General features: G+C 50.4%; 1 protein-coding gene and 1 long non-coding RNA gene across 2 annotated transcripts in view; one reads left to right on the forward strand and one right to left on the reverse strand.

Annotated features, from left to right (window-relative positions):
- The window catches only part of Esrrb (estrogen related receptor beta), a 155772-nt gene extending 135025 nt beyond the window's left edge, over positions 1-20747 (reverse strand). Inside the window, exon 1 of the mRNA XM_075948102.1 lies at positions 20653-20747. Within this exon, the coding sequence (XP_075804217.1) occupies positions 20653-20654 (2 nt within the window). The 5' untranslated portion in view covers positions 20655-20747. The remainder of the gene's footprint in view (positions 1-20652) is intronic.
- Positions 20748-20899: 152 nt separating this feature from the next.
- On the forward strand, positions 20900-23351 carry LOC142835178 (uncharacterized). The gene is made up of 3 exons (XR_012907762.1): positions 20900-21096; positions 21964-22102; positions 23000-23351. It is a non-coding gene; the product is annotated as an uncharacterized LOC142835178 (long non-coding RNA).
- Positions 23352-25530: the final 2179 nt, after the last annotated feature.

Genomic DNA, 25530 nt, shown 5'->3' on the forward strand with positions numbered 1-25530 from the left:
CAAGGCAGCACCCTGGGCATGGCAGGCTGCTGCTCACCCCAACACCCAGTGCTGTGCAACCAGAAAAGGGTTCAAGCAGCCAGGGGTGCTGCTGTACCCGTGTGCACCTGACATCCAAGCCTCAGAATGAGGAGGCAGGGGAATCAGAAGTCTCAGGCCATTCGTGGCTGCGGAGCAAATTTGAGACCAACTTGGGGTTACAAGAGACCCTGTCTCACAAAGCAAACAAGCAAACAAATACCACCACGAACAATAACGACAGAGACCAAGGAGGAGCGCGCTCTGTAAAGTGCTTACCATACATGCATGAGGACCCGAGTTCAGATCCCCGGAACTTACATAAAAAACAAAAGCCACGCTCATTGGTCTATGTGTGTTACCCCAATGCTGGGGAGGCAGAGACAGGCATTCTAGCCTATCCTGCTCTAGCCAATTGGTGAGCTCCAGGGTCAGCAAGAGATCCTGTCCCAAAAAAAGCAAATGGACCGCAATTGAGGAAGATGCCCTCCATGCAGGTCTCTGGCTTCTTTCTACATGTACGTCCACCCACCCTCCCACGCAGAAAGAAAGAGAGAGAGAGAGAGAGAGAGAGAGAGAGAGAGAGAGAGAGAGAGAGAAAGAGAGAGTTTCATCTCCCTGTTCAGCTTCACAGGTGGGAGGAATACAGGCAAAGGAGAGGACGCTCTGGTACTCCCTCCCCTCTCTACTCCCCCTCCCGCATCTCCTCCTTTTTGTGGTGCTGAGGCTGAGCCTGGCACCCTGTGTATGCCAAACAAACAACTGCTCCGCCATGGAGCTGCGCTCGCATCTTTAAACACAGTCTATGCTGTGCATGTCACAGGTGTGATCTCATGAAGGCAGCTACCCTTGAGCCCATGTGACGGAGGAGGAAACTGAGGCACAAAGCGATGATCATAAAAGAATCAGGTTTTGACTTCAGGTCTTCTGACCCCTGAGCCACAGTCTGAAGCACAAACTGGTCCCCATCCAGCAAGGCCAGGGGGGTGTTCAGGAGACCAAGGAAGACCAGCAGCCATGACAGGACCACAGTAACCACCCTTCTGCTTTGGTTATCTGGTAGGCGCGGGTGCTGAAGTCTGTGCTAGCACGGCCTGACTGACTGACCTCCGAAACTGAGGACCTACCTGGGACCTAGGTAGCCACAGACAGGCCAGCAGAGGCTGCTGTTGCTAGTTTGGTGGGGTGGAGGAGAAACAGCCAGAGCCTCAGCCTGACTCTCAGGCCCTGAGGCAATCTCAACCTGCAGTTCCTAGCTCCCCAGTGACTCACAGCTCATCCTCCTTATGTCCTTGTGACCGGTCACCCCAGACCGTGGCACATGCTGTTTCTTCCTCAGCACCCTGCCTTCCTTTCTGCGCACCTAAGCCTTAGCTCCCAAAGCCCTGACAGGGCCACCTGATCACCTGGGCCACAACTGTCTTCCCTGGGTTTAGTCACTTGTACTTCATCAGCTGGGGAGGGGGTCCCCAGACTCTCATATAGCAGGCCTTGCTCTCTGTGAGACAAACACTCCATGCAAGTACACACTATGGCAGATCGAGGGGCAGCTGGAGCCACAGCTACCATGTCCCCTTTAGGGACACTCCAAACCGCCTTGGAAATTTCTGATTTGGGTAGGAGGGATCTTCAGTCAGCTAACCGTGTAGACAGTGGCCAGTCACTCTCTGTCACTGGTGTGACAAGCATAGGAGATCTAGTTTGTGGGACTTAGCCCTCGGAAAATCAACATCCGGAGACCTCAGTCTCAACCCTAAGATTTCATCCAGGGCCACCTGCAGCCTGGGAAGCCAGGTCCATTGCTTTCTGAGCCTCCCTCAGAGAGAGATCCAAGGGTCCAGAGGCTGAACTTCCTGTCACTGAGAAGTGGCTGCTGCAGAGGGCACTATTGGTACTTGCCCCTACAGTAGGGAGTAGATGCTGAACCAGAGGACACACCTTGAAGAAAGGTCAGAGGTTGGGAGGTCATCAAGGAGGACAGGAGTGGGCACCAGTCCCTTGCTCTTCCAGCTCCCACCCTTTGCCCCAGACCTCCATCCACCCCACCCTCAGCCCCTCTGATCCCTTCCCCCCTTCCCTTGCTTCCCTCCCCCACTCGCACCTCCCCAAGGACAAGCAAAGTTATTACAATAATGAATTAGCCAGCCCGCTTACTGCCGCCACTGGCGAAGACAATTATCCCCCCCTCACATCCCTAGCCGCTGCTCGGCTCCCTCATAAAGACGGGCTTTTGGGGCCGCTTTGTGCTTTGATTGGAAATGAAGAGATTTGCTAATTAGGGAACACCTGCTGGGACCCGGGCTGGTAGGAACAGAGGCAGGACCAGGATGGACTGAGCGGCCATTGCAGGCAGGTCCAATGCGTATGAGCGTGTATGTGTAAGAAGCGCGCGTGGTCATGTGTGCCCACAGGGTGCTGGGGGAAGGTGAGAGTGAGAGAGTCTGCAAGGAGCAGACACCTCCGTGATTTAATCCAACTCCGGGCCACCGCCCCTGGAAGCCATAAACAAAACCCAGACAGTTTATGGTGCTTTTCACCTTTTAAAGGATGCTAATTTGTTTATGGGTGGCTGTAACTCTGCCTGTGTTTGCATAGGTCAGCTCTGGCTGGGAGGTGCAGTCCACGGCTGATTCCAGCTGGGCTCAGCAGCAGCAGTGGTGAGATGTGCCAGTCCTGCCAGCTCTCTGTGGGAAGACAGGCGGGAAACAGGAGCACAGAGGTACCCTGCTCTCCCGGTGATGGTGATGGGGACATGAGCTCAAAGGGCAGCTAGACCTGACGTTGGCTTTATCCAGTTCTCCGGACCTTGCTTTCCTTTGCAAATTGTATTTATCATCACCCTGTGTGTTTGGGGGTGCCCGTGTGCTGTGGCACATGTGTGGAGGTCAGAGGACAACTTTGTGGATTTGGTTTTCTCCTTCCACCTTTACATTGGTTCTGGGGTTTGAACTCGGGTCGTTTAGCTAGTGTGGACTCCTGGGACAACTTTATCTAGCTGCTTCCTTTCTCTTCCCTCTGTCTCCCTGTACCACAGTGGATAAGATACATGATGGTACACGCACACCTGCCTCCATGGAGCAATGATCAAAATGCATACTTAACACCCAGCACCCTTAAAATACATACTCAGCACCCAGCACTTTAAAATACATACTCAGCACTCTGTACCTTACCCCAGGAAGACATAAAACTCCTCAAATTCCTTTCTTGACATTAACGCCACTACACTGAGGCTGCTCTGACCCTGGCCTCAATTTTCCCACCTGTAAAATGGGAATTTTCTTTGCTTATTTGGGGGCTCTCCTCTGCAGCTCAAGGGTTCTGATTCTGCAGTGTTGCTCAGGGTTTGGATTCTTGTGTCAGAAAGCAGCCATCCATGTAGGATTTGAGTGTGGCCGTAGCTTAGACTCCAGGGCTGCCACTCAGGGGCCACCGCAGCCTGAGACTGGTCACTGAATTCTACGGGGCCTTGCCTTTTCCATCTGTCACACAGGAGGGGATGACTCCAGAATCTCAAGTTGCTGAGCATGGGCAGTGTGAGGAAGAGAAGGACCAGAGCTTGGTCCGGAGTGTGTGCTCCCTGCTCATCACGACCACCGTCACCCACCACGGCATCATTACAGCTAGACACTGTTGCACAGAGGTAGCTAGCAAACTCAGTCAGTATCCTTTCGGTGCGGTCCAGCGAGGCCTACTTCCCCAGCTCCTGTTCATCCCGCCTTGACTTGTGTGAGCATAGACATGTCTTGAGAAGTTTACAGTTGGTTCTGTGGGAAATGGAAAAGCTGGTGGAGGCCTAGAAAGCAGAGACTAGGCTCACCTCTCCTCCACACGGGGGTCCAGTGCCCTTATAATCCATGAACTTGAGCCGTGACGCTATGGGAAGGGAAGAGCAGAGCTCTGGGCCAGCCGGAGCTAGAGCGTCCCCATGCTTCAGCGCCCGCCATCCTTAGACCTCCCATGGACTGGCTTAGATGACTCCAGGAGCAGATGAGAAAGCGATAGAGAGGTTTGGATTGGGATATGGCAGGGGGTAGGACTCCAGCCCCAGGATGGTGAGAGAGACTGAGGAGTTCAGGCAGGAAGAAGTTCCAAGCCCCTGGGGACTGAGATGAGTTGGACCACCTTGAGTCACTGAGCCAGCCTGGCCTCATGGACTCACCTCCGCCCTCCTCCACAGTACCCCAAGAACTGGGTATCCATGACCACAGTTCAGTTATGAAAGCATTGCTACAGAGGGAACTAGATTTGAGCTTGAAACTTGCCTTTGCTATTTCCTGGGCCTATCATCCTCTGCTCTGGGAAACATTTGTGTCCTTGTGGCATATGGGAGATGGCACTCATTTCGAGGCACTGCATGGGGATGAGGGTCAATAACACACAAGGAACTCCATCTAACACAGTTCTTTGCCATCTGAGATCCCCTGCCTGTGTGCTTGCCCTCCATATACACATCCTCCACCTTGTCCCTTGAGGCAGCCAGACAGGCTGCAGACAGCTGAAGCAAGCCTGACCTCTCCCCTCATTTCCTTGCCCAATTCATTTTCTATCTCAAAGGCCAGGCTTGCGGCCATCGACGTTCCGGAAACACGAGGAGGTGAGTGATTCCCTCTTACACAGGGACCGGGAGAGCTCTATTCCCGGCCAACCTGGAGAGTGACAGACAAAATCAGATTCTCAAGGGGCCCACGTGGATGCGAAAGGAAAGAGAGCCATCCCGTCCTCCCTCCCGGGGTAGATACCCTTGGAGCACCACTCAGCTCCTTTGCCCCACAGTGCTTCCTCTCCATCTGAAATCAAGAGCGTCCACTTGGTCCAGATGAGCCCTGTGGTTCTGCCCTCCACTAGGGCAACGGTAATCTGATCGCTCACTGATTAGGGGGTAGAACCATCTCCTCTCCACTCCTCAAAATGGGAAGTTCCATAGAGAGGTCCTCCAGGACAGGTCGAACCACAGCCAAATCCATGCTTTGGCTTGGGGGCTGACCACCCCCCTACTTTCTACCCTACCGCTCCCAGGTTCCTCCAGAAGCCAGTCTCTCGTTACATCTCTCTGACAGAACACCCATCAGTCCCTGCTTTGGGGAACTTGACCTAAGACCCTCACCTCCCCAAGTTCCTTAGAACCTTCTCCGAATAGCAGAGACAGTAGAACCCACCAAGGTGTATTTGTTCAGACTCATCTGGCAGAGATCCTGATTCGCCTCTGCAGACGGAAAAAAGTCAAGTAGGCAAAGGCTGCCTCATCTGAGGGGAGTCCTCAGAGCTCACAGTGGGTCCAGAATGTCAGAGAATTCTTCTGCTTTCCCCTGGTGTGCTCCAGGCTGGAGAACTGGAGCCTAGGCCAGGTGCACAGTGGAGAAGCCATCGAAGCCTGAAGCTTACTTTGATAACCTGAGGTCTACAGGTTGGCGTTGGCAGGCATCATAGGTGACAGTGACACACAGTAGTGCCACCATGTCCCACACCCCTGCTGGAACAGTTTTAGCAAGCTCCCTACAAAAAAGTGAGACCAGGGTTGGGATCTTTAAAGAACACCAGAGAACCAGGCGAAGTATCCCCGTGGAAAGAGAAAAATCTGGGGACATGAAGTCTCCACTGGACCATCCAGGTCTCCTCATTGGTCCTCCTGAGGTTCCCAGTGTGACACTGCAGCTTAGGGAGAAGGGGCGGGTGCCAAACACAGATTTTCCCCTGCATCCATGCAGGTTCTGTCAAATGCCCCCAGCCCAGACACTTCCAGGAGGAAGGGTTTGGACTGTGAGTACCTCTGGAGAGAAAAGGAAGGCAGAACAATAGGAACCCAGTGGACTCTCATCTGTGGAAGGTCAGACACAGAGGACAAACACTTTGTCCCAAATGGCGAGCACATGTTGGACTCCATCCAAGGAGGGAAGATAGTCTGACTCGCCTTGGGAATGTGATTAGCATCTTGAGAGCCAAGGTAGGCAGATCAAGAGGAGACCAAGGTCACGCGGGAGGGTGAATAAGGGGTCCAGCTGCAGGTGCTGTGGCCTTGGCAAGAGATGGCCCCAGCCCCTCCCTCCATTAGAAAGCCTAGTAGCAGGCTAAAGCAGAGACTGCTCACATAGAGGGGAAAGAGACAGTACCCAGAAAAGGAAGGGAGATCGCCCCCATGGAAGAAGGCTTCAGAGGGAGGCGTGCCAGTATTCGTACTAGGAAAGATGATGAATACCAGGTTCAAGTTTTGGGAACGGTCAAATGTGAAAAAAAGCATGGTGGGGAAAATAGGAGACGTGAAGGGGAGAATGTTGCATGTGGATGGCTGCTGGAGGGTGTAAGGTCTCACATGGGGATGAGAAGGATTGGGAAGGCGTGGACACCACAGGGCAGGCAATGCTGGGCATGTACTCACTACGACAGTATCACGACGCTGGCGCTCGCTCAGTCCTCCAGTGCAACTCACAGATTGGGTCTGCATTTTCCCAGCATGCCTACCTGCTGCTCAATGGAGACATTGCAAACTGCTTTCGGGGGTGGAGAGATGGCCCAGTCAGCAAAGTGCTTTGCAAACACAAGGTCTTGAGTTTGATTCCCCAAAACCCATGTAAAAAAGCTTGGTATGGTGGCTTGAACTCACAATTCCAGCTCCAGGGAGGCAGAGACAGGTGGGGTTTGCCAGCCAGTCAGTCTAGCCTACTTGGAGATCTCTCGACCAGTAAGAGACTGTCTAAAAAATAAACAGATAGATATGCACACACGTGCACACATACATGTAAACACGAACACACAAAATGAATGATCTATGGAAAAGTGGGGTTCTGAGAGAAGCGAACAAGAGCTAAGAGGGGGTGGGGACTGTCTTGATGGTGACACCTGTGATGTAATATTTAGAAAGGGGCAGAGAATAAGTAACAGCGAGAGTTTCAGGTTGACGCCCATGTGGCACTGTGAAGGGGAACATGGGATACATGTCAAATAAAATATATGAAAATCTGAAGCTATCAGGCCAAATTCTGTGTCCAAGTCAATGCTATAAAATGGCAGGCTGAGATAAAAGGATCAAAAGTCCAAGGCTTGCCTGGGCTACAAAACGAGTTCAAGACCAGCCTAGGTAACTTAGCGAGACCCTATCTCAAAATAAAACTGAAAGTGGGCCGGCAAGATGGCTCATAGGCAGAGAGAGGGGCTTGCTGCCAAGCCTACCTGCTTCAGTTTGGTCCCTGAGACTCAAGGATACGACTGACTCCTGCCCTCTGACCTCCACCTGCGCACCTTGGCATGCACCTACCCACATGTATACAAAATCAGTGAATAAAGGTCATCTTTTTCTTAGAAATAAAAATAAAATGGCTGGCAATGTAACTCCGTGAGAGAGAGCTCGTCTAATGTGTGTGAGGCCCAACGGTCAGTATCACCATGAGACTTTCATCTTCGCTGTCCATGTGACTGGACTCATCTAGGAGACACAATGACAGCCCAGTCTACGAGAATGTCTCTAGAGAGGCTTAACTGAGGATGGGAGTCCCTCCCTGGATGTGGGCGGTACCATCCCATGGGCTGGGACCCCAGATGAAATAAATGGGGAGTAAAAAGGGGCAAAGTGGGCCGAGCGCCAGTGTTGATCTTTCTCTGGAACGTGTGACCAGCTGCCTAATGCTTCTGTTGATTTTCCTTCTCCATCATGATGGGCTGTTTACTTTCAAACAGTAAACTAAAATAAACCCACCCTTCCTTACTTGAGTTGCTTCTAAAATGATCTGATATGAACACACACACACACACACATACATGCACACACGTTTTCTATTGGCTGTTTGTTATACTGAATCTTATAGGGTATGAGGTGACGTTAGATGGTATAACTGCCTGATTGACCTTAAACAAGATCCTTAACCTCAGTGCCTCAGTTTCCCCACCTGTAAGATGGGAGTAATCATGATACCTCTCTCTTCCAATCCTTACAAAGGTAAGTAAGACAAACCAAGGAAAGTTTCCATTACATACTAACTCCTTAAAAATGCCTTTCCCTGGGAGGCAGAGGTAGGCAGATCTCTGTGAGTTCAAGACCAGCCTGGTCTATAGAGTGAGTTCCAGGAAAGCCAGAGCTGTTACACAGAGAAACCCTGTCTTGAAAAAAAAACATAACAAGATGCCTTTCCCTGTCACACACTCAGAAAAATCATTGAAGAAAAGGATGCACGGGACGTCAAGAAAGCAGGGGAACACTAAACAACAACAGCAGCAAAATGTCTCCAGGAAAAGTCACCGATAGGTCTCAAGAAATAGCAGAGCTAAGGTGGAAAGAGCTTGGGGGCGGGGCAAAGGAGAGGATAGGTGGGTGAAGGAGAGTTTGGGGCGGGGCGAAGGAGAGGATGGGTGGGTGAAGGGGAGTTTGGGGCGGGGCGAAGGAGAGGATGGGCTGGGTGAAAGAGAGTTTGGGGGCGGGGCGAAGGAGAGGATGGGGTGGGTGAAGGAGAGTTTGGGGGCAGCGAGAAGGCACATAATATGAAGCAAAAGGAAGAGAGACATCTTCAAGCTTTAAATTTATGTGGTTCACCCCCCAGCGTGAAAACGGCAGGTTTAAGAAGAGATGAGGTTTCGGGGGCTGGAGAACAAAGGACATCCCTGGCCCTGTATGGAATGACAGAGACCAGGTCCGCCTGGACTGCCAGAGCCGCTCTTCTGGGAAATATAGGGGAGCGAGAGGGAAGGCCGGAGACCAAGGGTCCCACGTATGAAGGAGTCTCTTGATGAGGCTTCTAAAATGGCATAGACGGGGGAAAGGGGCACGGAGACCAGTAAAAGTAGACTGTAGGACCCAAGGGAGAATATTTTAGAAATAAGTTAGACACGGAAAAAGGAATTACCACTTACGATTAATGATAAAAATCAAGGCCATTTAGTAAAAACCGAGAGATAATCTTTACAAGGGGGCACATAGGGACAGAGAAAAATGGATGAGGCGCACTCTCTACTCCGAGGACTCTTTATTTAGCGTGTCTCCAAGTGTAATACTTTTAATAGAGCAAGATAGAGAGGGGACAGAAAGGGACAGGAGCACGCTGTGTGGGCTAGACATGCAGAAAGGAGCCAGCCTTCCTAAACAGGGTGTCTGCAGACTGATTTACTTGCCTGTGTGGTGATTTTTAATTATGTTTTATTGTTATTGTTCCCATGCGTGTGACTGTTTGCACACAATCAGGGGTGCATTGCACACGATCAGGGGTGCATTGCACACGACCGGGGGTGTGTTGCACACGATCAGGGGTGCACTGCACACGATCAGGGGTGAGCACACGGAAGTTAGAGGACAACCTGTAGATTGAGCTGGTTTTCTCTTTCCACCTCTCCCATGGGGCCTGGGGTTTGAATTCAGTTTGCCAGGCTTTCGCGGCAAGGGCCTTTAGCCATTGAGCCATCTCACCAACCCAAGAGTGGGCTTTAGTACACCGCTCACTTCACATCTTATTAGTGAAAGTGGTTGCTGTCCAAACCATGAAAGCAAGAATCTCCGTCCCTGACTTGAAGGTCTAGAGGGGAGAAGCCCAAGACCTTAAGCCCAACTAGCCAGGCCAATAGCACTTGTGGTTCGGCCGAGTCAAATCGGGGTGGGGATCTGGTACTGTTCATTCTACAGACACTTTTTTTTTCCTTCTCCCAGACAAGGTCTCACTCCATCCAGGCTGGACTCGGGCTCACACAATCCTTCCTCAGCTTCCTGAGGGCTAGAATCACACACCTGTGCTATCACAAGGGCTTCATCAGTACATGCCAAGTATGTTGGGTGCCTGTCACATCCAGACACAGCTGGGAGCAGGCCCCCTTTCCCTACCACAGAACTCGTGACCCTAGAGTATAGCTGTGATACAAGAGGTTCCCTGCTCGGAGAAACAGAGGCATTCAGAGCAGGATGCAGAGATGTCCTTGGGGGTCGTCCACCTATCCACTCTGCGGATATCCTTTCTATAGACAAAGGCACCGAGGCAGGGCGAGACAAGCGGCTTGTGCAAGCCACCAGGCGGTAGCTTGCAGAAGCTAACGTAAGTGATTGCTCAATATGGTGATCTAAATCTCAGCTTTATTTCCGTACACAGTTTGGTTGCCTCCACGACAGTGCCTGGCTACAGCAGTAGAGTGTCGTATTTCAAGGTAATATTTCTGATATTTTTAGCGAACAGATTCCTTGGGCTTAATTATAATGCATTCACTTGTTCTCCCTCCCTCCTTTCCTCTCTCTCTCTCTCTCTCTCTCTCTCTCTCTCTCTCTCTCTCTCTCCACATTCCCCACCTTAGATTATTGGAAAACTTTCCCAAAAATAAGTCAGGAAAGCAAGCGAAAGAGGTGCTGAGGACGTCAAACTGATGGTGCCACCGAGAAGTGGGTAAAGAACGCCCCAGATGCTCACTCTGCTCTCCTGTGTGTGGTTTGTGCTCATCCTCTGTCTCATCCCTATGTGATGAACATCCTCTTTTGCACACATTTTATAACTTCCTATACATGGCATCTGCCTGTCTCTAAGATTTTTTTTTTAACTACAATCCTCTGATCAGTATGACTGACTGCCCAACTGAGCCCCTCGGTCGCAGCTGGCCTTCCTTTGAAAGGCCCATACCCAACCACAGAGTTACGAGTTAAGAGTCTGCCAAAAAAGATGCCATCCGTGTGTGTCTGTGACCCAAGAGCAGTGTCTGAGCTCACAGGAGCTAGTTTCCATCTCGGATCCCTTCCTCTGAGCTAAAAGCGGCACTTCCTCCCTGCTTCCCAAGGAGCCCTAGCAGATGGGCGGCTGAGGTGGAATTAGCGCGAGTCATTACATGAGGGTGTTCTCGATTGAGTACCCCAGAGTAAATAGTAATTACACGTTCCTTCTAGATTACTCTCAGCCTGAGATGTGGGAGAAGAGTCATGGATGGCTGACCACAATACCCTGAACGCGCACACGCGCGCACAGACACACAGGCTGGTCACAAGTCTGGCTTTGGAATTTTCCCGTAGGAGCGTATTGGCGGTTCTGCAGCTCCTTGGAATACACAAATCCCACACCCCCACACCTCCAGGCGCTAGAAATTGCCCTTCCCTGTTCCCATTTTTCTTTCCTTGTTGAGTATTCCCAGAAGACGTCCCATCAGCCATGTGGGGAACAAGCAGCCCCCCCTTCGTTACTCTCTACAGCGAAGAATTGGCCCTACACAGAAACGCACTGTGGGGACTTAGACTCACAGACATACGAGGCAACTTATGCAACTTGTTTTCTGCCTTCACATCTACATACCAGCACCATATATGCTGGCTGTGGGTGCATAGATTTGCACACAAAGGTGAGAAACTTTGCCTGATCGGCCCAACCCCAGAAAGTAATATTCTTACTGTGTTACTCAGGCTTTCCTTTAGTCATTGTGACAGAAATCCCTGACAAATGACATGAGGGAGGAACGGTTTGCTTTGGCTCACAGGGGTAGAGGCTTTAGTCCACTCCATGGAGAGGCAGAGCCTCGTAGCAGAAGGGGTGTGGGGTGCAAGGCTGCTCCCCATAAGGTAGCCCAGGAAGCAGGGAGAAGTCCCAGAAAGGGGCCAGGGCTAAACTGACCTCTAAAGGCACACCCCCTTGCGACCTAACTTCCCAATAGTCTATTCAGATTTTGATTCTATCAGTTGTATTACAGCCATTGATTAGACCAAAGCCTTCATGATCTGTTGTCTTTGGAAGTGCCCACACAAATGTACCTTTAATAATCTAGGCAGTTCTCAGACAAATCAAGATCGACCCCCATACACAGTTCCATATTTAAGAGTCATCCAAAACCAAGTGGCCAGAACTGAGATCATACAGATAACGTTATACGAACAGAGCAGGTTGTATTTATATATTTAGGAATATATATGTATATTTATATATGTGTATGCATATGTATATAACAACAATTAAAGAAAAGGATCCATGAATTTGAAAGAGAGCAAATAGGGGGTACACGGGAAGGGTTGGAGAGAGGAAAGCGAAGGGAGAAATGATGTAAGTATAATATAATTTCAAAAAACAAGTGAAGTTATTATAAAAAAGGGGTAACTGTGCACATGTGGACAGTTTTAGTGTACACTGTCACGCACAGTCCTTCGGTGTACACTGCCAAGTGCACTGGACCTCAGCTCACACGGCCATGCAGACCCTCAGCTCACACGGCCACGCTCAGGCCCTCAGCTCACACCGCCATGCACAGTGCTGGACCGGTTATTTCTTGAAACCATCTCAGCTGTAGCTCTTTTCCTGATCTTTGTAAAATGACCAGGAAGATTCTGGAAGGAATGTAGGGATTTTGAAAGCCTCTTTCCTCCTGGCCTTTCTGGCAAGGGGCCGTGGAAAATGCTTAGAGCAGCCAACCTGTCCTCTCCTTGCCCACTACAACGACTCAGAGTGAGCACTGCCCAGGGGACTTTCATGTGTCCCCTGTGGTCCTCAGCACTCCATTAAGGAAGTGTTAGACGACAGAATGGCAGCTACTTTGTCCATCGTCACAGCAGGTGGGAAATGAGGGAGGCCCTGCTTTGTTTTCTGCTGCTGGGATAAACTCAAACAACCTGAGGGAGGAAAGAGTTAACTTAGTTTACACTTCCAGGTCACAGCTGGATTATACTTCCAAGTCACAAAGACACCACTGAGTCAGGGCAGGAACTTCCAGCAGAAACCACAGAGGAGCCCTGCTTCCTGGCTTCCTGGCTTGTCCTTGGATGCTTTCTTACACAGCCAAGGCCCACCTGCCTAGGGACGGTGACACCCATCAGGCGTCAATCAGCACGATATGGTCTCAGAGCAATCTGTTCTAGGTAATTGTTCAGCTGAGAGTCCCTCTTCCTCAGGTGATCGAACTTTGGCAGCCTTGTCTGGCTCTGAGGCCTGCTTTTACCCAAATATCGTCTCAGAGGCTACGGTATAGTGAGATAGGTTAATCCAAAACTGTTAAGAGCTTCTACTCTTGGGGGTTGTTTCTTCTCTGGTTTTTATTTTAGTTTCTCAACATCCTTAGAAGATTGAGAGCAGAGACCAGCCCCCATCAGCAGGCAGGGAAAACACACTATGGAGAAACTAAGCCTTGTAGAAGTCCCCAAGGGCTGTGCTTCTTCATTCAGTTGCTGCCCAAGGCCAGCTAGAAGAAGGGAAGCGGGTACCAGGATTTCCCCAGGTGTGAGGAAGCATGGGTACCATGCGGAAGGGGGAAATGAGGCCCATGAAGCCACAGAAGAGCAGCCTCTGCTAACTGAAAACAAACATCAAAACTTTGGAGCTATGTGTTTGGAGTGATAGTCCTGACTAATTTTCTTAGCGGTTCTCCAGGGTGCTCAATGAGAGTGGGGTATGGGAAGGCAAAGAGGAAGGCAAGCTGAGAAAAGTAATAGTAAATCCGCAAGGCCCAGCCAACGCCACATCTGGGTCCCTGGCTTCAAATGACGGAGACGTGGGCTAGCTGGCCTACCGTGACTGGTTATGCTACAGACACAGGTTCATCAGGACCATCACTGCTCAATGTGGGCTACTTAAAGCTAGAGAGCCTACAAGACCTCCCGCCAACCCTCCTGTCACAACCAAGGGAGCCACATTCTGCAACGTGTGAGCACCTGTGTTCCCACGCACCAACCCCTTTGACATCTGTCCTCGCCCCACCAAGGCCTGCAGATGGAAGAGGGCTTCCTCAACCCAGGGCCTCTCTCCAGCTGGCATCAATGTTCAACAATGCTGTGAATACACGTGTGCACACAAGTGTGTGTGTTTATGATTATCGAGAATGTCATTTACCTTGTTCCTTGAGACAGTTTCTCATTAGCCTGGGACTCACTGATTAGGTTAGGCTAGCTGGCTAACAAGCCCCAGGGATCCCCTGTCTCCATCTCTGTAGTTCTGGACCCATGAATGACGTCACCATGCTAAATCCCCCACCCCCAAACACATACACTCCACATCATTTCAGTCCGTCGGTGTCCTTTGAAAATTAGAGTAACGATAATTTCCCAGGAGGTCACAAAGAGAAGGTAAACAACAACAACAACAATGCCCTGCATCTCTTCTGCCTGCTTCCCCATACTGAATTGTGCATACATAGAGCACACAGTTGTTACCTGACCTCACCTTTACAAGGGGCAGTAGGGCCCCGCCCGAGACTGGCACAGAAGCAACCCACCCCGTGACAGTTCTTTCTGCAGTCTTAGCCTGCCCCTTCATCGTCAGAAACCCTAAACTGCTCACACATCCACGTACAGAGCCTACCCCAGCAAGAATTTTACTCTTGAATATTGCTAGAAAGATCACTAAGCCAAGCTAATCAATTGTCTCAGCCAGCTACCAGTCCCCAAGAGACGCCCAGCCTTTTCATTGCTATCATTTAACCCTCAGCGGTCCAGGGTTCTGCACTCCATCTTCCCCCACAGTTGCAGTGATGCTCTTCGGGGGTGGGGTGGATCCGGTACCTGGAAGGATGCTCCTGGCCCACCACCACCTTTCAAAGGCCTTGTCTGCGCTAATGGAAGCAGACACTCTGCAAGGCTTCAGAGAGAAGGGCTTCCTCTTATGTGCACCCCTGGGACCAAAACAGGCCTGACAGAGTCTGAACGGCCAGAGGAGGCAGGTACTGCTGAGAAAGGGGAGAGGAGGACAGGGCCTGACAAAGGAGAGGAATGGATGGCGGGGGAGGGGGGATAGGTGGGAAAGAGGCACCGTTCAGCAATTAAATCTGACATCAAGTAGGCAAAGCTGAAAAGGATGTAAAAATTCCTGAGAAATAGCCTGTTCTCTCTCTCTCTCTCTCTCTCTCTCTCTCTCTCTCTCTCTCTCTCTCTCTCTCTCGACTGGCAGAGAGGGAAAGGGCTGGAGCCAGGACCATGGCAGTGGATCATGAGCTGCTATAGTTGATCACGTACATAAACGGTTCTCAGCCTGTGGGTCGCGACCCCACAGGGATCACATATCAGATATTTATCTTACAACTCATAAAAGTAGCAAGATTACAGTTATGAAGTAGCAAGGAAATAATTTTGTGGTTGGGAGTCACCACAATGTGAGGAACTGTATTAAAGGGTCACAGCGTTAGGAAGGGTGAGGACCACTGGTCTAGATGGATAATCGAAGTCTCAATTCACTCCTCCTGTGATTAAGGGATTGGACATGCCCCTTGAGAGAAGAGATTCTGTAATTCGTTTGAATTCGTTCATCGAACACTTACTGTATACCAGATACTGTGCCGGGTACTAGGGGCTTCGATAGGGAGGTTGAAAGGGAAGTGTGACAATTCAAGTGTTTCCTGGCAGTCCCTCTGTTGCTAGGACAGTGAGCAGAGAGGAGGAGGAAGACTACAGGTCACGCTGCAAGGCTGGGTGACATTGTGGTCCCCGTTCAAGATTCCCCACTTCAACCGGCAAATAGAGGGCTTCTCGGTGGGAAAGAAGAACAGAACCCACTGCTCTGTGGCACAGTGAGTCCCCATACACGCCTCTGAGGACAGGAGCATCACACAAGAGGATAATCATTGTAAAACCTACCGTGGTCCCCACTAGGCTCTAGACTCTATCTCTCAAGGCAGTCCTAACAAGAGAAAGGGGGACCAAAAAGTCACCTGCAGCCCTATGGTCACAGGAGTGCTGGCTTTACCCAGACTTATTCAGCCTGTTCTGTATGTAACACCAGAAACTGGCCTTGGAGAAGGAGGAAGAGAGCAGGATGCAGGATGGTCTCCAGACCCAAGCACCAAACTTCTCACCAGAATATGAGCCAGGACCCAGAGCATGGACAAAATTAATTTTCAGAGCATCAGACACGTCCCTGTCTGAACGATGCTGCCCCAGGCCCATGCTCTCTCTACTCTCTCACCGTGGCTTAAAACCTCAAGTCCTTTTCAGGCCCAGAGGTCCTGGGCACCCTGAGCTCTGCTCCCAGTAGGGGACTCCATTGACTGCTGAAGAGTTGTTGACTCAAGACTCCATCTGACAGCGCAGGAGGGAAAGCGGCCCTCTGTGGAGGTGCACACCACTTCCTGGGGCTACTACATCCCAGAGTGTGCAGAATCGGTGCTCTGGACTGAGCTCAGGAAAGATGTATATACATCGTTTGGACAGGGCTTGAGCAGTTTGTCTTCCCCGGAAGACAGATTCTATCCTGAGCAGAGGGGACCCTGTGGGTCTCTGTGGTACACTGAGAAAGGGGGTTGGGAGTGTTCAGGAGTCCTGTCTGAGCGCATGTGCTGTTATCTGTATCTCCAAACTGTTAGCAGAGGCATGTGGGACATGCCTGCTCAGCAATGGAGTAGGTTAACGCAGGAGCAAAGCAAAGATGGTCCAGGTCTAGTGATGTGGTCATCGTGACACACCCCACTGCAAGTGGATGCAGTAGAGAGGGAGGTCATGGAGAGTGGAAGCCCCAAGAAGAGGAGGGCTTCACAGGAAAGGCGTTGAGGGTACATGAGGACCACCTGAACAAGACGCATGGGCCACCACTCGTGAGAAAGCTGTGCCCAGTTCCCCGGAGACAGTCGCTCAAAGATCCCAGAGGAAGCAAGTCAGCTGACTTCAGAAAAAAGGGGTGGCAGGAATCCAAGTTAAAGAAACAGAAAATGTCCACCTGGTTGGTGACAGGAAAAGACGCTATCACAGAATGCCCATATCAGGAACTTGAGAAGGAACCCTCAGAGCCGGGACCCAGGGTTTGTTCAGCAGTCACATGCATGGCTCTGCCTTCTCCTCCCTTTACTGAACTCCAGAGAACAGCAGAGAGAGGCAAAGGAGTTTTGCCTGGGCTTGGACGCCTCACCTCAGCTTGGCCTTGACATGACTCAACCTTGGCCAAGTTGCCCCTGGCTTTCTCAGGCTGGAGATCAGGAAGATCACCACCTGCCTTCACCTAGCACTGGCGAGCCAGAGAGACTGGCGGGCCTGGGGGAAGGGAGCAGAATGGCAGAATCAAGCAAAGGGACCCAATTGTAGGTCCCAGGCACTGGCTGATTCGGAAGTTCCTGTTCCAGGGACAGGGACAGATGCTGGTTCTCTGTGCTGCCTAGGCAACACGAGGGACTCTCCAGCAAATGCTGGCAAATTGAGCCATTCCCCTGTCTCTTATTCTCACTTCCAGACTAGAGAAAGAGATTGATTTGAGGAGTCATAATCTCTCAACTCCTCCAAGCCTCGGAAGGATGGAGCAGCCCAGCCTGCTGTGGGGTTCGGCAGGTCGGAAACCCTTTAGCTGGCTCCGGCCCCAATCTCCATTTCCATTATGTGAACCCAGCTCCCCCTCTCCACAGCTCCACCCCACCTTCCACTTTGAGGTGCCCAGAAGTTCTACAGCTGCCTGGAAACACTGATGACTTAACTGGTCTAATTTTTTTTTCCCCAGCAGCCCTGAGGGGTTTTAACTCTTTCCTCCCGCAGAAACCCAGCTTTTGGAGTTGAAAGTTTAAACTCTCACTGGGAGACTCATAAATATTCGGAATCACTCTCTCCCTCTCTGTTTGATTAGGAAATGAGCCTTTAACTCAATGTAATCCCCAAGCCATTAACAAAAAAGCCCTCAACAGCTCCACTATTAGAATTTCACTCTTAACCCTCGGAGGATTGAATTAGATTAACATAACTACCCACAATCTGAGTTTATTTTCTGTGCCAGATAGAAATGTGTTTTCAGGAAAGGCAAGGGGTGGGGGGTGGGAGAAGGAGGGTGGCAAAAAAAAAAAAGGAGATAGATAATGAAACGTAAAAAATCGAGATAAGAAAGAGATGGCCAGAGATTCTGTGGAACCGCAGCGATGGAGAGAAAGAGCTGTCCCAGGGTCTTTGGTTTAAAGTCCCTGCCAGCTGCCGTTTTTTATTCATGGGGTTTGGAGAGACCTCAGCTACCTAAATTGTTTGAATCAGGGGAGTACTTCCTGGCATTTGCCATCCCTTCTTCCTGGAGATTAACGGTCCTGCACCTGAGCCTGCAGCATTCCAAAGCACCTGCTCGTTGGCCCCATTGTCCCCAGTTTGGGAAGAGGTCAGAATGGATTCCTGTGTGCTCTAGGGAAGGAAGGCACATGAAACCACAGTGCGCGCACACGAGCAACAGCTTGTTGACATACACAGAGAGGGGCAACGATGCCAAGGATTGTGTTAGGTCCTGCCTACATGAAGTCACAGACAGCTCTGTGACCAATTGCATTTAAGGAATCAGTTAGGGGGAAACAATGAGTCTGGTGGGAGCTCGGACCACATACAATTAATGGTTATTGAAGCAGAAAGCAAGTAATCAGGGGTTTACGCAAATGCCCTGGAGTTTCCCCCCAACTGCATCCCCACAGGGAAGCCCACAGGCGGCAAAGCCAAGGCCTCCATTATGCTGCCCAGCAAGCCCCCAGCCCATCTGAACATATCTGCAGGTCAAGGGAGAGGGCAGATGGTTTTAAGTGTTTCCACAAACGCTCTCTCCCCGCTAACAAGAACACAGACTCTCCCCGTTACCTTTAGTCAGGAGTCCCCACCAGACAGGCCTCGGGGTGCACATGGGGGAGGGGGTTGGTGGGGGGGAAAGGACTGGCCCTGTGTTGGAAGGTTAAGAAACTGACAGACTTCCTTTCAGAAGCGCCCGAGCTCAGAAAGTCCGGGAGGCTCGGCTCCGCAAGCAGTGGACCTCTCTGATCTCTGTGCACAATGTCTCAATCACTTGATTCGCACGAGCCTTAATTAACAACAGCCCACAAAATCCCACCCCAGCACATTGCAGGGAAGGCTTAGCAGGATTGGCTTGTCAAACAGAGACCTTGGAATAGGAAACAATGAGAACCTGACACGGACAACGTACCCAGCTTTCCCTTTCTTGGATTTATGGACATGTTTTGATACTAGATCCTAAACAATAACATCCACCCTCTGTACTCTTTTTTCCTCTCTTTATTTTTTTCTTCTTCTCACTTTCTGGTACAGAGTCTCATTAAGCAGCCTTGGCTTTCCTAGAAAACACTCTGTAGACCAGGCTGGCCTCAAACCTACAGAGATCCACCTGCCTCTGCCTCCCAAGTGCTGGGATTAAAAGCGCACGCCACCACACCAGGCCACCTCCTTTTATTCTGCGTTTTTCCACTGGTGAACATGTGAAACTCGCCTTCTCCTTTCTTTGACTTCCCGTGCCATTCCTCCCCCCAACAGTAGCGAATTAAAGATATTAATAACCCACCATAAAATGCAGGTAGAAATAAGGACCCAAGAGAAAGGCAAGCTAAAACGAAACGAGCTCCAATTGCCCCGGAAGCATATGTGTGCCCCCGCACGTTATTTAAATTTCATCAGCTGTTTTGCTGACAAACCTATTCTGCACGTCATCAAAACCAATTCAGGCCAACTTGCTTTGTTTAGTGCTTTTAAATGGAAGTGAGGATTGTTTCTTTGCTCCGATACCATTCCCTTAAACAAATCTAGAAGTAGTCCTTAGCAATATAGCATCTGGTAACCGAAGCATAAGTAAATAGAAACTCATTGGGGAGAGGATGGAGTCTATTTAAAAACTTCTACATAGTGTACATTAAATACCAACACATAGCTTTTTGTTGGTGGTGGATTTTTTTTTTCTTCTTCTTTTTTAACTTTAAGGCCTTTTCTTCCAGAAATGCTATGAAACCAATCTCCTCAAATGCAGGAATTCTGGTTAATATGACCCATTATCTAGAAACTAAAGTTGCAAAGTTCCACGTGAAACTCATGGTAGGCAGATAAGATTCAGGACAGCAATGGGGCGGGGGTGGGGGGTGAGTGTGTGTGTGTGTGTGTGTGTGTGTGTGTGTGTGTGTGTGCGCGCGCTCCAGAGCCACCTGAAGAGCAGGGTTGACCCACCTTGTGTGCACTGAGCCCAGCTTTGACAAAACAGGTAACTTTTTCTCCCCAATGAAGGGTGCAAAGCCCCCCACATCTGGGTTACTCCTTTTCCATACTTCTTCCTAACCCAAGTTTCTTAACTCCCACCAGAGTTGAGAAAATGCACCCAGCAATGGAGTCAATCCAAACTGGCAAGGAAAGGGTCGGCTGCTTTTATCTCCACTTTGTCAAGTAGAATCATTCCATGGAGGGGGCGGGGAGGGGGGTGTCCCCTTTCCTTGGAGGTGCTGGAAATAAGATAGTTATTGGAGCTGTCATGACTCTAGCTGAACCTGAAAGCTCCCAGGGTGCCCCCCGAGACTGTCAGCACCTCTCCATCATCACCCTGAAAACCCCCGAGAAGCCAGCCTTTGTCACCTCTCTCGCTCACCAAATGCTGAAGCTACCAACAAATGAAAGTTTTCACGCTGGGAGACATAACCACCCCACTGAGCCGTGTGTGAACTTGGCTTTGCCCTTTTGATTTACTTTACTTTCTCTCCACGAAAACAAATAAAATAAAAAAACTAAAGGGAACCCATGGATTCCAAATGAGTTCGTGTAACCATCACACCCAGCCACATGGAGACCCCCTGACCTTCTCATGACGGTCAGAGAGAGGCAACATTTACCTCTTGGCCACGCGGGGATGGATGGATGCTTCAGCGCGTGGAAATCAGGATCAAAGAGCAGGCGTGGGGAGATATTTTTATCCATTAAAATAAGAGAGCAAATGCACGGGAGAGGAGGAGGGTGTGTAGGGAAGACGGGAGGCACAGGGCAGTCTGGGGAGCGGTGAGAGAAGTTAGCTTACTTACATGGTGGGGCGGGCTGGAGGACGGGGCTGCTGAGGAATAGGACCGGTTGGTTACCCTCAGGTGTTCCAGTGGCTGATGACTCCTTGCTTGGCTCCTCCGACACCAGCTGACAGTCCCCTGTCTGTGTCTCTTTGTGACTAAGGACACAGTACTCCCAAACCTATAAATAGATTCCGACTCCGTGATTGATATAACAGGCAGCTGACAGAAAAAAAAATCCCACAACCATAACCAGGTCTCAAGCAAAACAGCAAAAGCCTCTGGACTTGCAACTCCAGGGAGCCCCATGCAAGCTTCCTAGTCACCTATGGGGCGCGGGAAACGGGGACGGGACGCGTATGGGCAAAGGGGGAGGACCAGGGCTGTTGAGTACTCTGGAAGTGTGGAAGACAATGGCTTCTTGAGTGGAGCGGCTCACTGGCTCACTCGGGTCACACTGAGCTGGTGAGTATGGGTCTGTGCAAAGAGAGGGAGGAGCCTGAAGGAGGTCCTGACCCTGTGAAGGAGAGCTCCCCCCGGCCCCTCCCCCCATCCTGAGCCCTGGTCGTCAGGGCCCTGAGTAGTCAACAGTCTGACTTGGGAGCATTCGTCAGCTCAAGTGCTTTCCACGAAAGTTTCCATTCCCCCTGCCAGATCAGGAGGCAGGGAGGGTGTGTGGTTCCCCTAGCTTGAGGGCCAGAGGGACTGTCCGGGGGCCAGGCAGAAGGCCCCTGGAGGGTAGAGAGGGGAAGGGACCCGGGAAGAAGCTGGAGCCAGCTGTGTCCCCGAGGCAGAACTCTTGCAAAGGCAGGTGGCATTCTCCATGAAAGAAAGGCCCATAGTGGGGGCCACCTGGTACCTGTTTCTCCCAGAAAGATTTCCTAGGAGGCCAAGTTCTGCAAAGGTGTCTTCTAGAAAATGAGCTTCACTCTTTTGGTACTAAAGGGTCTTTATAAAAAGAGCATCCCTTGCTCCAGTTTCTAGATGATTGACACTTCCTCCTTGGGACAGGTCAGTCCATATTCAGAAGCTAAACAAGGGGAGGAAGTTTCCAGAAAATAGTAGCATCATAGGGGAAGGATAGCAATATGGCTTAATCATGCCAGGCTATGAGCTTCAGCTTTTGAAGTAACTTGCGTATGCTCAGTTGGCACAGGGGCCATCCTTACAAGGTCCCCTTTAAGGGGGTCATGGAGCGAGCCCTTGTTGGTATGGAAGGGATGTAATAAAACCCTTAAAGCTTCCTGATCATGATTTTTTTAAAGGAAAAAGTTAACGTCTCTCTCTCTCTCTCTCTCTCTCTCTCTCTCTCTCTCTCTCTCTCTCTCTCAGATCCAGTTTTTCCCTCCCTAGGCTAGTAGGAATCACAGGATATGTGGCACCCAACCTGCTAAAGTCAAAGGCCTGTTTGACTTGTAGGACCTCAAATACCCTTGCTGCAGCCTGCCAGTGGAGGAAAAGCTTCATGAAGGTAAAGACAGTACTTGTCTTATCCACCTTGTGGCCAGGGTTATCATGGCAATTGATACATAGCAAGACTTCCTGACTGTGGACTTTCTGGCTGATTAAAGAAATGGATGAACGAGTGTATGAGCGAATGAATGGTACCCAAGACACTGGGAGTCATTCCTCCGGGATGTCAGAGTACATGTTTCATGAGAATGCCCCTGGGAAAGTAGAGAATCGGGATGGGGACTTTGGGAGAATCCGTCTGATGTGTCCTTCATTTGTGCATGGTTCTGCGGGTGCCAGGCCAGGGTGGCTAAGCAGCCACCAGTTTGCATCCTTCTAGAGCTAGCCTGGCCATCTGCAGAGTAGCTTGCAAGTGTTTCTGCTTGGAAGGCAGAGAGCTCTGCAGGGTAGGCCTTGGGAGGGGTCCCTGCTGATGGCCGGATTCAGAAGCACTTGGCACACATTCCCCACCAGGCGCCTTCCTGGGGAAAACCCCTCTTCTGATGCAGACTGAGGCCTTCCCTTTAGCATCGTCTTTCTCTATACAGTCACCAGCAGCTGTTTGGCTTCTCACTGACCCCTCGCTGCTTCCCGGCAGAAAGCAGTGTGGTGCGTGTGTGTGCCCGCGCACACACAAGCATGTACATATGTGTGTGTTTGCATGTGTGTGGGGTGTGTGTGTGTGCGCGTGCGTGTGTGTGTGTGTGCGCGTGCGTGTGCGCGTTCATATGAGTGTGTTTGCATGTGTGTATGGGGTGTGTGTTTCTCTCGTGGCCACAGTCCTCCCAGGCTCCCCCAGACCCCTGTGTACTGCCTGCTCTGACCCAAATGCACAAGTCAGGAATTGAACGTGTGCCTCCAGGAAGCATTTGCTTAGCGAGCCCCATGAAATCCTGGTTTTGACTGTTATCCCCAGGCTGATGTCTGAACTGGTCCAGCCTCAGCCTCAACTCTTCTTCTAAGTGAGCCCAGCCTTGGATTCACCCGTCTGAGCTGCCCCATGTGTATATGGGGGACGGGAAACCCCCAGTGATAACATACATCATCCTTTTGAATGCTGGCCATCATCATGGAAGACCACTAGACTCTGCTCTCAAGAGACTCACTGTCCCATCATGAATCTTGTCCCCCTGCCACCTGCAGGACACCTACTCCCAAACACTAATCCATCAACTGACTGATTGTGCTGAATTCTTTCCTCTCATCTATTACCAGGAAACTCAAGTCATGTCCCCTTATTTCTCTGAGCCTTTGCTTTCCTTATTTGCAACTGGAAACCCCAAATGTCTAACTCACAAAACTATCATGAGAATAAAATGACTCAGTCCAAGATGATGTGTTGGACAGTGTCTGGAGCACAGAGTGTCCTGTATAAATACCCAGGGTATCCGCATTACCCAGTGCATCCCTGTATTCTTTCTGGATCAGGCCCCTGCCCATCCTCATGGCCTCCCTCCTCCTTTCTTCAGTTCTTTCCAAAAGCTAGAAGTAGCATTGGTGTGACAGGCTGATGGCAAGTGCTCTGGCCCACATAGCCCCTGACCAGAGGTCAGAGGTCAGAGGTCAGGAAGAGAAGACTGAAGACTTTAGGATTTTAGTCTATCCACCCAAAGGCAGGGGAAAAGAAAAGCAAAAAGGCCCCAAAGACCCTGAATCATTCTCTGCAACTTCTCCTGCCACCGCAACAGCCAGGCTCGGTACACCTCCACCCCTCTCCAACACCCCATCATTTTATCCAGAAGTATTCCACTCTGAGTGTCCTAGGATCCCTGAAGAGTTGAGGATCATCCACCTCCTTGAACTTCCCATCCAAAAGTCACAGCATTGCTTTAAAACAGGTGATGCTGGTGTCAAAGAGATGGCTTAGCAGATAGGTGTGCCTGTCTCCAAGTCTGATGAACTGAATTCGATCCCCAGACCCACATGGTTGAAGAAGAGAATCTACTCCCACAGAGTTGTTCTCTGACCTCCACATGCATGCTTTAGCCCCCCTCCCATACATAAGTATATATATTTTAAATTCAGGCAATTCAGGTGGCCGGGAATGTGGCTCGGTTGATACAGGACTGGCTTTGCAGACACGAAGACCTGAGTTTAGAACCCCAAAACCCACGTGAAAAGCCAGATGTGGTGACACACTTATAATCCCAGTGACAGACAAGGGACAGGGACAAGTGGACCCTTGGAAGCAGCTCAGTATTGTGTCTCATGCGGCCATGTCCCAGGTCGGTGAGAGATCCTGCCTCCCACAAAAGGTAAGGATGCCTGAGAACGCACACAAGGCTTCCTCTACCTTTGCACAGGCACCCTCTGACCCCCACACACACGAAGACAAAACACAGACAGCAACCGCAATCCAGTCGCCTGCCGTGCCCCGGGAGAGGGAAGGCTTCTTCTCCTTCAGAAGAGGCTCCTGAGGTCTCATTGAGAGCACCTTCCCTTGAGGGGTTTGCTTTTAGTGTGCAATACACTTCCACATAAAAGCACCATCTTGAAGCGTACACTTGAGCATGGTAAGTTCACCCACACATCGCACGATAAGCACCACTACATATCTATTTCTAGAACATTCACAGAACCCCCAAAGAAGCCTCCGTATTAGACAGCTGCCTCCATCCCCATCCACCCCCCCCACACACATTAGTCTGCAAGGGTCATCCCAGTGAAATACCTCCATTTGTATGGCTAAGTAAAAGAAATCTATTTCTCTTTAACAAATATATTTTGAGAACTCAGCCTCTGGTAAGATGGTCTTCTCTCTGTTTCTGTGGATTCCCCAGTATGAGAGTTTCCTAAGCAAAGAATTGTGCAGCGTGTGGGCATCCTCCTAAACTCCCAAGCCCAGGCCATGTGGCCATGGCCCTGTTGCAGCCGTGTGTTTTGGGTGATTTCTCTGGCTGGCTGTCTCCTGCCACCCCAGTTCTTAACTATGTCTGGGGTGAGCCTCCCAGACTTAATATTCAATAACTGAGCTCCTGGTCTATCATGGCTGTGTCTCGGGGCACCCCTTGTTGCTTGTCCCTCATATGCCTGTAGGGAGAATTACTGCTCTGAATTGATTTTCAAAGGCTGGATAATAAAGTGTCCTGAACTATGTGGCTTAGAACAGTAGGAATTTACTGATGTGTTCTAGAATTCCAAGATCAATGCAGGGTTACCTCCTTCTGAGGCTGTGAGGTACCTGTTCTGTGACCTCCCTGAATTTTAGAGGGTTGTTGGCCATCTTCGGTGCCCTTCACTTGTAAAGGCAGCTGTGTCTGCCTCTCTGTCACTGTGTCTAAATTGCTCCTTTCTGTAAAGACACTGGTCATAGGACTTCATCTTAATGTGATTTCTCAAAGACTTCATTTCCTAAAAAGGTCATAGCCAAAAGCACCAGAAGTGAGGATTTCATTGTCATTTAGGGGACAGGTTGGACACACAATGTCACTTGACAGTATAGACAGT

The sequence above is a fragment of the Microtus pennsylvanicus genome, chromosome 14 (genome assembly GCF_037038515.1).
Source record: "Microtus pennsylvanicus isolate mMicPen1 chromosome 14, mMicPen1.hap1, whole genome shotgun sequence".
Lineage (NCBI taxonomy): Eukaryota > Metazoa > Chordata > Mammalia > Rodentia > Cricetidae > Microtus > Microtus pennsylvanicus.